The sequence below is a fragment of the Pinus tabuliformis genome, chromosome 4_1, assembly GCF_031772625.1.
Source record: "Pinus tabuliformis cultivar Carrire ecotype Pingquan chromosome 4_1, CPIR1, whole genome shotgun sequence".
Taxonomy (NCBI): Eukaryota; Viridiplantae; Streptophyta; class Pinopsida; order Pinales; family Pinaceae; genus Pinus; species Pinus tabuliformis.
In genome coordinates this window covers 74,038,980-74,055,085 of record NC_142303.1, presented here as the reverse complement: position 1 = coordinate 74,055,085, position 16,106 = coordinate 74,038,980, and the positions used below count along the sequence as shown (strand labels likewise).

The 16,106-nt window shown below is 39.9% G+C and overlaps 1 protein-coding gene across 3 annotated transcripts in view; it reads right to left on the bottom strand.

Moving 5' to 3' along the window:
- LOC149174219 (Metallo-hydrolase/oxidoreductase superfamily protein) overlaps positions 1–11,632 on the bottom strand; it is a 460,911-nt gene extending 449,279 nt beyond the window's left edge. Inside the window, exon 1 of one of the 3 annotated variants that reach the window (XM_089419245.1) lies at positions 11,204–11,632. In XM_089419245.1, the coding sequence (XP_089275371.1) occupies positions 11,204–11,491 (288 nt within the window). In that variant the 5' untranslated portion in view covers positions 11,492–11,632. The remainder of the gene's footprint in view (positions 1–11,203) is intronic. The other 2 variants (XM_089419244.1, XM_089419243.1) reach the window with 2 other exon arrangements.
- Positions 11,633–16,106: the final 4,474 nt, after the last annotated feature.

Below are 16,106 nucleotides of genomic sequence, written 5' to 3'. Positions count from 1 at the left end.
TCTGATAATCTTCTTTGATTCGACTTCACCCTTGGTGAATTTGAAGTGGGATGAGGAACCCATTGAGTCTTTTGACCTTGTCCAACTGTCTTCGGTGATTGCTCTTTCACTCTTGCTTGGGCTTTGTCTTCACCTCACCTCTGATACCATGTTAATTTTAGGTATGTTCTATGCTGAGAGCAAATTTACTTCAATTTTCATATTAGCTCAATATCAATTCCAAATTAGCAATCACATTTAGCATGATAGTAAAATGCAGATAGAACATAAACATAAATCGCAGATGACAAGCCAAGACAAGAGGACATAAGATGTGGCTCCAGCCAGGGACAAACCCCAATGTGGGGAAACCCTTAATTAATATCCCATATCAGGAATATACCCCAAACACAAGCAAACTCCAACCAAAGATGGATTGGGAGGGCATTTACCAGATATGTCGTCTCTAAAAAGAGGACGAGATCCGAAGGCTACCTGGCCCTTTCCAGGCTCTGTCTAAGAGTATAATAGAAACACACAAGTGGTATAATAGCCGAGAATGCTCATAGAGATACAAGTAACAATGATACTATATATATCAAATAAACCATAAACAGATACACAAGAAATGCAGAGAGAATGCTAAGCCATTTTATTATACTGAGTAATAAAATGAGTACAGGAGGTGATTAGGAAGATGGCACCTCTACTTGCACAAGGCAAGTGAAGAAATACACTCAGAATAGCAAAGGAATGGCCCCTCTCTAATCTGCGTCCAAGCTGCTAGGAAAACTGCTACGCTGTTGCTGCTGCTAGAAATCAAACGAGGATTTGGGATTGCTCCCTTCCTCAGAAAAAGCTAAAACTCTGGAATCGGACTCTACTCAAGAAACCCAGAAAAACCCAGAAAGCTTTCCTGAAATGGCCGACCCCCGAAAATCACCCCCTTGGGGTTCTGCGCAGTTCCTCACTGCTCTATGCTACCACTGAATAGAAACCTCCGAAACTCAGCCCAAAACTCTGCCAAACTCCTCCAATATGCAAGAGCTGATCTCTTGCTCAATCTCTCAGCTCAAATCCTCCACAAACCCTCAATCCAGACTGCTCCCAAAAAGAACTGCGTCCCTCTCCCAGTGCTGTGCAATCCTCCAGAACACTGATAAAACCACTGCTGAAACGCTGAAGATACTACTGCTGAAATGCCAACGAAAATACCTTGCCCGAGCAGGCACTCGAAGTCTCCCAGGGCTAAGGGTGAGATCTCCGAACAGAGACACTCAATGCACTATCAGTGCTGCAGACTAGCTAAACAGCCAGCGTGCTCTACGCCAAAACGACTATCACAAATGCACATAACCGAATGATCAAAATGAGGGGGCTCCTCTCTCTTTTATAGCTTTTGCCTCTCTCAATCCCAATGCTCACCTTCTCCTGCATGATTCCCCTTTTGCCACGTGTTCCTCCCCTCCTGCACAGTCCCTCCATGTCTCTGCGTGGGCTCCATTTCTGCGTCCCCCTTTTGGCCCCCTTGGCTCTCCCTTTAAGTCACAACATTGTGTTACTAGGAAGTGACTTTTATTCTAAAAGTGAGTTATGTCCCCCTTTCTCACTTTTTTTATTTACAAAATAACTATAGAAGGCAAAATTTGGCAAAATCAAATATTCCAATTCGCTGGGGCTAATTAGGAATATTACATAGTACATATACATCAGAAGTCAACATTTTGACTTGTCAAAAATAAGAGCAGAGATCTTCTCTAGGAAGATGACACATGAGGTAGCAGATCTGAACATAGGTGATTCCATCACCATGTTGTGCCCATCATTGTGTTGCACTTTATTACACTAAGTTGCACCATTCATGTTGCACTATGTTGCACCATTCATGTTGCACTTTCATGCTGCACTTCATCATCACTATGTTGCACCATGTTGCACTTCATCATCACTATGTTGCACCATGTTGCCTTTCATGCTGCACTTCATCATCACTGTGCTGCACCATGCTGCATCCATCATCACTATGCTGCACCATGTTGCACTTTCATGCTGCACTTCATCATCACAATGTTGCACCATGCTGCACTTTCATGTTGCATCCATCATGTTGTCACCTACATGCTGCATAAATCAATACTGTCATGGAACAGCCTTAGCTGCTTGCTATGGCTTGCAGCCTAGCAAAGCAGCTAGTTGTAACTTGCAAATATGATTTAGTAGAGGTACCTTACTGTACCTCATCTGAGATATCAAACCTCCGAGAAGGACATCCCAAATTGTCCTCTATAATACGGATCTTTGCTCCATCCATGACTGCATTAGTCACCTAGATCCTATACCCAAGATTGTAGCTTGTCTTCACTTGCTCCCACAGGTTGCATAAACTTCTGTCCACACATGGACAACCTTCCACCTAGCACAAACTCAACATAGATACAACATGCATCTTCCTCTTGATTGATATATCTCTGCTGCAATTTAAGGTCTGGTTAGGGCAAGATGACAGTCATCTTCAGCCCACTCAAACATGCCCAAACTTCCTTGAAATTGCTGCGGCCTTACCTTTTCTTCTTGTTGAGCTGAACTGCTCCCTAAAATAGAGTCTCGGCCTCCTTTTACAGCTGCCCAAAATGACCTGCAGCTGCCTGAAGACTTCAGTACCCTGCGGCTCCTTAAAGAAGAGGTAAGTCAGCCCTTAAGTGACCCTAAAACAACCCAGAATTCTTCTATGAGTTGCGGCTTCCTTTCCCCTCAACTCGGACCTGTGTAGAGGATGAAACTAACCCAAAACAGTCCTATCATTCCTCACGTCTTGTCCTCAATTAACTGCGGCTGCTTCAGAAGTGTATCTTAATGAGTTTTGTTCACTTGTGGCTAGGGCACAAACAAAACTACGGTTAGGGCTCTTCTGAACAGTGTGTAGGTCTTTCCTTAGGACAGCATATAGGTGCCTTTATTCATGCCTGCGTTAAGCCTTCTTCCATGACTGTGTTAGGGCTATTTCCATGACAACATTAGGGCTAGGGCATCTCCTTTTAGGGCAACGTATACTCTTGGTGACTTCTCCTTCCACCAAAACGCAAACGAGTGGAGAGGAAGAGATCACAAGAGGTGTGAGTGTGTCTCAAATGACTTGCAAACCTCTTCTATTTATAGTGCAATGATGAGGATAAGTGGGGGTAATTTGGTTGTTGGCCAACCTTGACGAATTGTCACATAACACAAATAAATTCAAATCTCCATGAATACATGTTGGAATCGGATGATCTTTAGATCAATCTTACACCTCTCGACGAGAGGAATCCAAGAAAAATATCAGCTGCCATGAATAAGTAGACCCACATGGAGTTTGGCCCTAGTTTCCAATTTTAACAATCTTCCTCTAAACGACTTGGTCAAGCCCAGTCAATAGTAAGCTCAATCAGCCCAAACACTGCTCATAATTATGATTTCATTCTGCAGTAGATTGTTGTTCTGGTTAGGGCACTTGCAGCAGCCCTAAACTTCCTTGACAGTCTCCAAACAGTCGTAGGAGAGTTGCAGCATACCCTTGAGTAACTCCTCTTTGATATGATGTTGTGGCACACCCTAGCCTATGCAACCCTTGCTATGGTGTGTGGCCTGTGGCCTAGCACATAGAAACTCCTATAGCAAACGTCCTCAAAACAGTGTACGAACATCATTAACGTAGCAGCATTGTAGCCTATAAGAACTAGGCTTATCTATCTGCACTTTCTATCACCCAACCATATACCTACACTAATTTGTTCAGAGCCTTTAGAGCAGACTTCTTCAACACACTGCCTCACCTTATTGTTGTTGCTACCCCGCCTTGCAAACAGTCCTTAAGCCATGCCTAGGAACAGCCTCTATCACTACATTGTCACCTACAGCAACCTAAGTCACCTGACACGGGGATTCGGGACACGTAGGATTCGGGATTCGTGGTGTCGGATTCGGGACACGTTAACCCCCGGAACAGGACACGTTAAGACACGTTATATATTATTTTATTAAAATATATATATATATATATATATATATATTAACAATTAGATATTATCATATTTCTTACACAAATTTTAATTAATGATACAAATTTATTGATTTCAAACATAGATCTTCATCTATAGCTATTAGCATGCATAGTACATACAAAATTCAAATAAATGTTGGTACTGGTCACATAAATGATAAATCTATTAAAAATTTAAATCATGATTCATAATTCATAACTGAAAGACAACTTACAACTACAAGATAGTAAGATAAACACACTGACAACTGTAGTTTTCTCATTAAGTCATCAAATCAAAATGTGTTACATAGGTAGTGTTGGTGCAATGCCAATGGCAAATAGAAATAGAAAATATAAAACAACTACAGGTATACAAGCCTCAAGGCATCAATCAGCATCAGAATCAGCATCACTGTCCCCATCATCATGGTCCCCACTGCTCTCCTCTACATCCTCCTCCTCCCCTGTATCCATAGTCGCCTTTGCATCTGCTGGTATGGAGGCTGACCCCTCTAAGTCATCAAATCTAACAGGCTCTAGCACTGGGTCATTGAGATCCATATTGGCCAATGCCAACTCAACAATGGTGTCCAGACCCATATCATCAGGAACAGTGTTACTTGGGAGCGGGAGCGAAAGCGGGGAGCGGGAGCGAAAACGGGAGCGGGAGCGACATATTCAGAAGCTCTTGGTTTGGTGCTCAGAGCTCTTGATTAAATACGAGTTCCATACCCTAATACATGACAAAATTCAATGGAAACATTGCAATCCCCCCATCCTAAAATCCTGAAAAACTGATAAGTCTCCTGGATTTTGAATGAAATCTAAAATTCTACTTTCTCCATATGAAATCCAATGAGGCCGGAACCACTCTCAAACATCCTGAGTCATTTCATGGTAATGTTAAAAATTTAAGTAAAAGGATGAAAATGAAGATTAAGGAGAATGTCACTTTTACTTTAAGAATTTAACATTACCATGAATAGCATATCAATACTAGGACCTAGACTTGATTATGAAGCTGCCAAAATGCTCTACTCCTTGCTGCGACAGCACAAATCACTTACCAAATGAAAATATTAATGAGCAAACACGCCCTTTTCATACCCGCACTGAGCTTAGCGAGTCCTGGAAACCGGACACGTGTCCTAAAATCGCGACACGCCCCTGAAAATCGCAACACGCCCTCGGACACGACGTGTCCTGTGATTTGGACACGAATCCGGACCGAATCGTGTCGGATTCGCCGGATTCAGGATTCGCAGGGGGTTTAGGACGAATCCGGTTTCCTAGACAGCAACCCAAAATTCTCATGCTTCTTTCACGCTGTCAACACAGGCTTCTTGCTGCGTTAGGGCTCCCTTTGCTGCGGCTAGGGTATCCCCTTCTCTTGTTGCGGCCAGGGCTCCTTCTCTAGTTGCGTATGAGGGCTCCTTAGATCCGCGGCTAGGGCTTCTTAGATATCTCTTTCCACTGCGTCCTCCTTGTGAGAAGACATACCCAAAAAAGTGGAGAGAGATCATGTGATGATGTGTGTCACAAATGACTTGAGGTCTCCTCTATTTAAATGCAACGTTGAGGTTGCGCTGGGGATAACTTGCTTGCTAGCCAACCTTGACAAATTGTCAATAATACAAATAAATTCATATCTCCATAAATACATGTTAGAATTGGATGATCTTTAGATCAATCCTACGCCTCTCGGAGAGAGGAATCCAAGAAAAATATCAGTTGCCATAAATAAGCTGACCCACATGGAGTTTGGCCCTAGTTGCCAATTTTAACACCTATATATAGGAGGGAACTCGACCTCCTATGGACATCATTCATTCTCTCATCATTCTAGCTAAGGAGAAGAAGAAAAAGGACGAAGGACAAGTGTTTGGGTTATTTATCTCTCTCTTTTCACACATGCGAAGGAAGGAGGCTAGGGTTTTGTTGTTGCAAGATTGAACTTGGAGAAATTGCAGAACGAAGGTCAAAGGAAGGTCTATTAGCTCATCTTCAAGCCCTAGAAGAAGGAGAAATTCAAGCGAAGGTCAAAGGAAGACTTGGAAACCCTAGATTTGCTCACATGTGTGGAGGCAACAGTTGTTGCAGGGGCCAAAAATTTCAGACCTGCAATAGAGGCCGAAATTTTGTAGTTGGGGATCGAAGTTGTGCAATTGGAAGAGATTTGACTGGGTTTGACTTGGACAAAGGAAGCACATCATCAAGAAGGTCGGACTTGGTCTTGGAAGGGTATTGGTCTTGGTCTAGAGGTCTTGGAATTCGTCATTTGAAGAATCTATAAGAAGAGAAGAGATTTGTGGGTTTTCCTCTCAAGTGGAGAGGTTTTGGCCCTGGCTTGCAACCTATATCCTGTGTTCCTATGTACTGTTGATCTTCTTGTTTTGATAGTTGTTTGATGATAAGAATAACATAATAATAAGAGAAGAAGCTAATAAGTAAGAAAAAAGGAAAAAAGACGTCACAAGCAGTTATCGAGTTTAAGAGAAATCATCCTAACTATAGCCCTATAGATTTCTCAACAATACCCTCATACATGATATAATCTAATGAAATGCCCCAATCTCATTGATCTTGAATTCCTCAAAACTGTTGAGTCTACTAAATTTTGAATAGGATATGAAATTATATTTTCTCCATGTGAAGTCCGATGAGGTTGGAACCACTCTCAAACATCCTGAGTCATTTCATGGTAATGTTAAAAATTTAAGTAAAAGGATGAAAATGAAAGATAAAGGAGAATGTCACTTTTACTTAATTTAGAACCTCGTGGAACCGCCCATCTCCCTCAAGATCCGTTGGTGATCTACACGGATTTGTGCCCGAACTTCCACGGATCTGCCCAGAACCACAGATCGAGCTCACGTGGTTCTAGATTTCCAGGAATCGGCTCAAAACGGAAGAACCGCGGATCCGATTTTCGGATCAGTGGTTCCGTCGAAGAATCGCCCAAGGATCCATACAGGACGCGGTTCTGGCCTTGGATCCTTTGTGGGGGGAAGGATCGTGCAACATTGTTCCCAATTGTCTTGCACTAATGCACTAATGTTTTCCATCATTGATGCAATGCTTCCAATTAGGGAAAAGCAACATATGAGCAAATATGGCAAGATCTCGAGATCGAGTACAACTACATCGTGAAGAAGGATGTGTGAGAGATAGTGTCTACCAGAAGGAAAATTAGTGGTTGCACAAGGTAAAGCATGCAGCTAATGGTAGGATAGAGAAGTACAAGGCTCAGCTTGTAGCTGGAGGATTCTCTTAGAGAGAGGGAGTTGACTATGAGGATACCTTTGCTCCAGTTGCCAGGTATACTTCTATCAGGACTATTACGTCTTTAGCATCAGTTTCTCATTAGTTTTTATTAGGTGGATATAAAGATAGCTTTCCTAAATGATGTGATCAAGGAAGAAGTATACATTACTTGGCCCAAAGGGTTTGAGGTGCACTGAGTAAATACGCATGTGTGCAAGTTGAAGAAAGCCCTTTATGGGATGAAAGCAGGCAGCACATGCTTTGTACTCTAGTACCAATGATTACTTGTTAGGTTTGGGCTTTCATCAAAACTTCTCCAAATCCCAATCTTTATTCATTTTTCAATAGATTTGATCTACTTGTTTTGATCCTATATGTAGATGACCCAACACTGACAAGGAGTTCTAAGAGGATCAAAGCAAGGTGCAAGATAGACTTGGCACAAGAGATCGAGATAAAGGACTATTTCTTGGGTCTAGAAGGGCAGTAAAGTCTAGGTGAGGTGTTCCTCCAACAAGATAAGTATGTAATTAAGATTCTGAAGGGATTTTATATGATGGATTATAAGCCTTAGCTACTCCCATGGCACCAAATTAAAAGTTGCACAATGATTTGAATTCAAATTTGGTAGATCCTTCAGTCTATAAACAATTGATTGGACCTTTGATGTATGTGGTTAATACCAAGCCTAATATATGTTTTGCAATGAACACTTTGAGCCAATATATGGTTTTGCCAAGGCAAATTCACTGGGTAGTTGCAAAACGCGTGCTTTGTTATTTGAAAGGCACACAGTACATTATGGTTTGAGTTATATAGGAGATAATGAGTTTATGTTGCATGGGTTTGTTGATTCTGACTTGATAGGGGGCATTGGTGACAGGAAGTCTACTTCGCATTGACTTCAAGAGTACTGTCTTGGTTAATAGGAAGCAAGCATCAATGGCATTGAGTTTAGTGGAGCCAGAGTACATAGTAGCCAGTACTACTAGTTGTGAAGCCATCTAGCTTCACAAGTTGATAGTAGAGCTAACATGTGAGATGTTGGAGCCCACTGTGTTTTATTGTAACAATCGGAGATGTATAAAACTCTTCGGGAATCCAGCATTCCATAATCCCTGCAAGCACACTGACATCAGGTACCAGTACGACTCTCTTCAGGACAAAGTTCAGAAGGTAGCAGTGGCTTTTGAGTATGTTCAAACTTCAAATAAATAAGAAGGTTGTGAATATCTTGATTAAGCCCTTGGCAAAAGGGAAGTTCAAGCAATTCAAGGAAAGACTGGGATTGGCAGAGAACATTTTCCTCACAGGGAGTGTTAGATTTTACTTGATTTATCTTGAAAAGACTTCCCCGCAACACTAGGGTCCGCACAGCCAGCAGGTATGGCAACAGATCCATACCGCAGCAGCTATGGCAATAGTTTGCTAAGTTCTTGTGCACAACAAAGTGTGAGGGAGGCACGGTTACATAGAGGAGTAGAGGTCAACATGCATGCATGCACCAATCTTAGTATATTTACAATTCTGCCACCAAGAGTTAAGCTCAATGCACTGCTGTTCCAGATTTATCAAATTCCAGTTTCAGCTCACTTTCTAATTCAATTCTAGTTCAGTTCATTTTCTACTTCAGGTCTAGTTCACTTCAGTTCAGTTTTTAGATTACATGTCTGATCCATTTGTAAACAGGGTGCAGATCACAAGGCTACCTAAGGTGATTGCATGAGAGCTGTCTATAATGGGATGAGGGCACAAATCTCTAGGAGGCACTAGCAGTTTGCTTGATGCAGTTATCTCCAGAAGGAAGGGCACTTCCCTAGGCAACCTTATCCATGCAGTTAGGGTGCACTACGCATTCAGATTAGAGTTTAGGTTTGACACAGTCAAACCCTGTCACACCTAGTGCTGCTTGCAAGTCTCCAGAAGCATTGTATATTCCCTTGTCTCTTGTTCTATAAAAGACCTAAATGGCACACCACCGGGATGGTTAGAGAGTTAGAGAATTAGGCTTATTGCACTGTGATTTTATTCTTTACAATTAATGCAATACAAAATTCAAATGCTGTTTTGAGAGTTCAGATCTGTGCGTTTGTTGTTTATATTATCAGCAATATGTGTTTTTGCCATTCAGTTGACATACTCTATAGCTGTTATATTGATTGGTATTTTCAGTTTTAAGATATCCGGGATTTACATTACATTCCCGAGTGCAGAATCTGCTTATCATTGTCTGAACTTTTTTACAGAAATACATTTATAGATTTCTTGAGATTTAGAAACTAGACTTACATCCACCTTTATTATATTACAGCATCTCCTAAAAGCACATTTATCACCTGCAGAGGTGGTGGTCTCTATTGAATAGCGTAGGTGGAAGGGGTTCAAACTTTGATGATACAAAATTGAAAAGCTCATCACTAGTTCATCTAATGAATTTTGGAGGGGGGTTGAGGATAAAGTGACTATATTAATCCTATAGTTGATGCCCTATTTATATTTAACAGTGACCAACAATTCATGGGGGATGTTTATAAGGGGATGGACAAGATGAGAGAGGGGCTCTAGAAGACCCTATTTGGTGAGCATTCTTAAATTCACCCAGATACCAAGGATAAGGTGTGGGTACTCAGGAGGTGAAAAATGCTTCACTTCCCTATTCATCTTCTGGCATTTCCACTCAATCCAAACCGGTTTCATAAGAGACCAAAAGATGATGGATTTTATAAAAATTTGGGACAGGTGTTGTGATTGTGATTATCTCCCAACCATAAGGATTGAGATGTAGAAGTATTTGAAATTAACAGGTAAATTTGCAAATGAAGATTGTGCATACAAATGATTATAGGAATAAACTTGGACTATAGACTTCCAGGAGCAATATTCCCTTGCTTCATTGGTTGGCTATCTGTTTGCTTTTACAGCTAACTTTAAAAGGATCTCAAACTTTGAAAATTGTAAGATTGACTATTAATTTTCGTTGTTATATTTTGACAATGAAGTCCCTTTTGCTTCACACTCACATGTCACTAGTTCATTAGCATGCAAGTGGAACTGGAGTGAACATGCATTTATCCACTCTATCAAGCAGAATCACCTTACGTCACAAAAGACAGAAGCTTTGGTGTTTTTTAATTCAAATCTCAACTTTTGTCTCGACAAAGTCAAGAGTACCATCTTGGAACTTAGACCTACTAGAATATGGGATTATGTTGGCCTGCAAGATGATGGTGATGGTGACCTCGTCCAGGATGATCAAGGCGGACCTCGTAGCTTTTGGTCAATGCGCACTCCACTGATAAGAACAAATAAGGTAGGATATGACATGGATGAGGATGAATTTTATTCCTGCTCTACTATGACTTACCCAATGTCTAGTGTCCTCCAGATTTATCAGCCGATATTACACCATTCCTTGGAATATCAAATTCAGGGTCCAAATAAGGCGTTGTCCGCCATTTAACGAGCATGTAGCTCGGCAGTAAAACAACTCAAAGACTTGTGCTCGATTCCTAGCATATCCAGTTTCCATTATGGCATTGGAACCATGGTTGGTTAAGTGGCTAGGAATTCCCAAAGCCCTGAGCCTCCTACGTAGGCCCGTCGTATGATTTGAAGGAGGTGTTGGAATACCAATTTGCACTCTAACCAGGTAATACCCGTAATGACATTGGCATGTAGCTCAGTGCTCGAGCAGCCCACCTGCCAGGTCTCGGGTTCAATTCCTAATCAGTACAATTTTCATCATTTATCACTTAACAATATATACTAGCAAAGTCTCGTCGCGCGGGATGGTTTAAACTTCAAACCGGGGTTATCAGAGGAGATATAACTTTACCCTACTTGCGTCATTTGTACTCCACAGTAATTAATAAATTCCATTTGTTGGAGATGTTTTAATTTGAGAAAAAACAGTAATTATAGTAATTAGGCATGGATATTCACCTGTTGAATGGCAGAGGAGATATCAAATCCGCGCAGCTCCAGGTTTTGAAGTGCATGTTGCACGTCTTGAACAACTGTCTGGAAGGCGGGATCCAACTGAGTTTTAGTTGAATGAGGAGATAAAGCAGCGGAGGGGATATCCCACAAATCAGAATCTGCATAGCTAGGATGCCCGAATTCATCATCATCCACAGGAATTGCAGATGGCAGATTTTCACGCACAAGAAGAAATTCGTCACCAGACGACAAGGCACTCTTCAGAAAAAGAGCGATCCTGTAGCTTGCCATATTCGAATCCACGACCTGGCTCACTGGTCGTGCGAGCTAAAAGCTTCTGGAAAATGTTAATGCGCACTGTTCTGTTATTATGGTAGGAAGGTTCAGAGTTGTTAAATTTAATTGTATCCAATTTCTTATTATGGTTATCACGGTCGTTGGGTTTATGATTATTGAATTATTTATGAGTAAAGAGTTTTCTATTTAATTTGTTTTTGAGTTAGGTTCATTATAATGTTTAATATATATCTTAGTCTGTTTTTGAGTTAGGTTATAATGTTTAATAAATGAAGAGTTAGGTTATAATGTTTAATATATGAAATAAAGAGGTATGGTTAGTCCTTTCCCGGGTAGGGTAGCAGTCTATTAATTATAAATCATTAAAGTGTTTTTATCTTAATTAAAAATAATAATTTGTTACCATTTGATTCACTTAAAAGTTTGTGTGGCATGTGGCTTATGTCATTCATGAAATTTGGTCACTATGGGAATTCATCAATTTTCAGATCATGTTTGACATTTTGTAATTAAAATAAAATTAAAATTATATTTAAGTAAATTATAACTATATTAACTAAAATTGAATGAGATTAATAATATCACTAAATTAAAAAATAAAGTGAAAAAATCAATAATTCAAACTAAATTACAAATTGAAAAGTAATAATATAAAAGTATATTAACTCAAAATCAAAATAACTAAACTAAATTATTATAAATATTGAAAAGTAAAAATATAAAAGTATATTAACTCATAATCAAAATAACTAAACTAAATTATTATAAATATTACCGTAACAAAATTAAACTAAAAATCTAAAGTAATTAAAATAAAATTAAAGTAATAACTAAACCTCATTTAAAACGAAACTAAAATAACTAAAAGTCTATTGTGCTAATTAAAAATAACGAGAATAAAAAAGCATGTCCTATTACCTCATAGATCCACCACAAAGTGGGCAACAGCTCATGTAGGTAGTAACTAACAACTCACGACCACCAAAATCCAAGAAGTAGGTGTGCTTCAAGGTTGACACTTCCTCAAACTGCCTTATTGCCTCGGGGGAGCGAGTTTGATGTAGCCCAAAGGAAAAACAAATACAAATTACACAAATACAGAATAATACACAGTATCAGAATCAAATAATCCCTTCCTCTCCTTTACAATGAACTCTAGCAATCTTTTTTTAGATACGAAGAATTGCTATTTTTTTTAATTACTATTCTTTTTGAAAAAATCTTTTCTTTTGAAAATTACTATCTTTAAAATTTATGGTATGTGGAAGTCGCTGCATCATTCTCCTCTGGTTGAAAAGAACGCAGCTCCTACAAGTTGTTGTTCTCAAACTGTTGCCACTGAACGGGGTCTAAGGCCTGCAATTCCCTCTCTGTGATCCATGTACTTTCCTCTGGTGCGAAGCCTTCCCACTGTACCAAATACCTGTTATATTGTCCTTGTCGAGTCTGAACAATCTTCTTATCTAGGATACGCGCAATCTATTCCTTTTTCCTGCGTGGAATGGTTTGTTGCCAATCCACCTCCTCCTGTTGTTATTTCCCTGATCCGGCCCATGGAATACATATAAATCATAAACATTGAACACGAGTGAAATATCAAGATCTATTGGTAAATCAACCTTATAAGCATTATCATTGATTTTCTTAAGAATCTTGCAAGGACCAATCTTCTTGTACTTCAACTTGTGGTAGGTTCCTCTAGGAAACCTCTCTTTCCTCAAATAAACCATCACCAAATCACCCTCATTAAAGACCTGAGGGCGTCGACCAACATTTGTTAGATTTTTGTACTGTTGGTTACTGTCTTGCAATTTTTGTCTCACTGTCTATTGTAATTGTTGAATGTGTTCAGCAAATGCTTCCCCATCATCACTAATTCTGTCCCCAAGCGGTAGCTACAACAGATCGAGGACACCTGAAGGATTTCGGCCATAAACAATATGAAATGGAGATTTACATGTGGATCTATTCACAAAACTATTGTAGGCAAATTCTGCTTGGGGTAAAGCCAAATCCCACTGCTTAGGCTTCTCACCAACAATGCTTCGTAACAGGTTTCCCAAGCTTCGATTCACTACCTCGGTTTGTCCATCTGTTTGGGGGTGATAGGCACTGCTGAACTGTAACTTAGTCCCCATTTTCTTCCACAAAGTTCGCCAAAAATGACCCAAGAACCAGGTATCTCTATCAGAGGTAATGGTTTTGGGTACACCATGCAATCTAACAATTTCTGAAAAAACAATTGTGCCACCCTCGATGCATCACTAGTTTTTTTGCAAGCGATGAAATGAGCCATTTTGGAGAATCTATCAACAACCACAAAAATAGAATCATTACCTTGTTGTGTATGTGGGAGCCCCAATACAAAGTCCATGCTCACATCTGACTAAGGGTTTAGGGGTATAGGTAACAGCATGTACAACCCTGTATTCTGGGAGTGCCCTTTAGCCACTTGACAAATCCTACACCATGCCACATACTTGGTGATATCCTTCTTCATCGTCGAACAGTAATACTTATCCGCTATTAAGGATAATGTCTTATCCTTCCCAAAATGCCCTGCCAAGCCACTACTATGAAGCTTCCTGATAATATGTTCTCGCATAGAACCAGTTGGAATGCAAAGTTGTTTTCCCTTGAAGAGGTAACCATCTTGCGGGAGATATTCATCATGAACAAGGCCCACATTCCCCACATCTAGATTCTTCAAATGTTCCACAATATTTCCAAAAGAAGGATCAGACAGATAGAGATCCTTGATTGAATCAAACCCAATTACCTGATTTTCCATAGTGTTTAAAAGAACAACACGCCTGCTCAAAGCATCTGCAACCTGATTTTGTTTTCCAAATTTGTGCTTCAAAACAAAATTGTAGCCTTGCAAGAAAGAGACCCACTTTGCATGTCTATTGTTCAATTTCTTTTAAGTATTTACATATTTTAAGGCAATGTAATCAGTGAATAACACAAACTCCTTCGGCACTAATTAATGCTTCCAATGTCGCAATGTTTGTACGATTGCGTAAAATTCCACATCATAAGTGGAGTAGTTCTTCTTTACCTCGTTCAACTTTTCACTAAAAAATGCAATGGGCCTACCTGCTTGGCTAAGTACGGCTCCAATGCCTGTATGTGAAGCATCACACTCTACCTCAAACACTTTATCAAAATCTAGTAATGCTAAGATGGGGTCCTCTGTTACCTTTTTCTTTGGAAAATTAAAACTTTCCTTAGCCTCCTTGGTCCATAAGAATGTCTTTCCTTTGGTGCAATCAGTGATGGGTGCTACGATACTACTAAAATTGCGAATAAACTTTCTGTAAAATGTAGCCAACCCATGAAAACTTCTTACCTCTGTTATGCTCCTTGGACGGGGACATTCCAAAATTGCCCTGACCTTTTTAGAACCCATCTTCACTCCTTCTGCTGAGATGACAAAACCCAGAAATACCAAACTTTCTTGCAAAAAACTACATTTCTTCAAGTTTACATAAAGTTGATGCTTTCTCAATAGATCCAAGATTATCTTTAAATGTTGCAAGCCATCTTCCTTGGACTTACTGAAAAATAAGATGTCATCAAAATAAACAACAATAAACTTACCAATATAAGGGCGAAGCACAGTATTCACCAACCGCATGAAAGTACTAGGAGCATTGGATAGCCCAAAAGGCATCACCATCCATTCATATAGTCCATCTCTAGTCTTGAAGGTAGTTTTCCACTCATCCCCTTCTTGAATACGGATCTGGTGGTACCCACTTCACAAATCAATTTTACTAAAAAATTGAGCTCCTGCCAGCACATCCATCATGTCATCCAAGCGCAGAATAGGAAACCGATACTTGATGGTAATTCTATTAATGGCCCTGCTATCTGTGCACATCCTCCATTCACCTCCTTTTTTCGGAGTCAACAATGTTGGTACAAAACAAGGACTCATGCTTTCCCTTACCAAACCTTTCTTTATAAGTTCTTCCACTTGTCGATGAAGCTCTGCATGTTGTGTAGGACTCATCCGATAGGCTGATTGACTAGGTAAAGATGCTCCTAGAATTAGATCAATGTGATGTTGAATATCTCTCATCAGTGGTAGTCCATCAGGTAATTCGTTGGGCATAATATCAACATACTGTTCTAGGATCTTGGTTATTGGGACATCTTCCCCTGCTACTTTTTTCACCATTAATGCATAGCAACAACCTGTTACCTTTATTTCTTTAACAAACTATTTTTCTGACAGTAGATTCTCGGCTTTCCCTTCATCTTTAAGGGGTAATAAGACGACCTTAGTTCCATCCTTCCAAAAGCTGTAAGTATTTTTCTCTCCATCATGGACGACCTTTCTGTCATACTTCCAGGGTCTCCCCAACAACAGGTGGCATGCATCCATTGGAATTACATCACACCAAACTTCATCTTTATAAGTCTTACCAATGGAAAATTTGACTAAACATCTTTTATTTACGGTGACTTCATTCCCTTTTTTGAACCATGCAATTCGGTAAGGGTGGGGATGCATGTCACATTTTAGCTTCAATTTTTCTACCATCTCTTTGGAAATCATATTCTCACAACTTCCACTATCAACAATAACTTGACATACCTT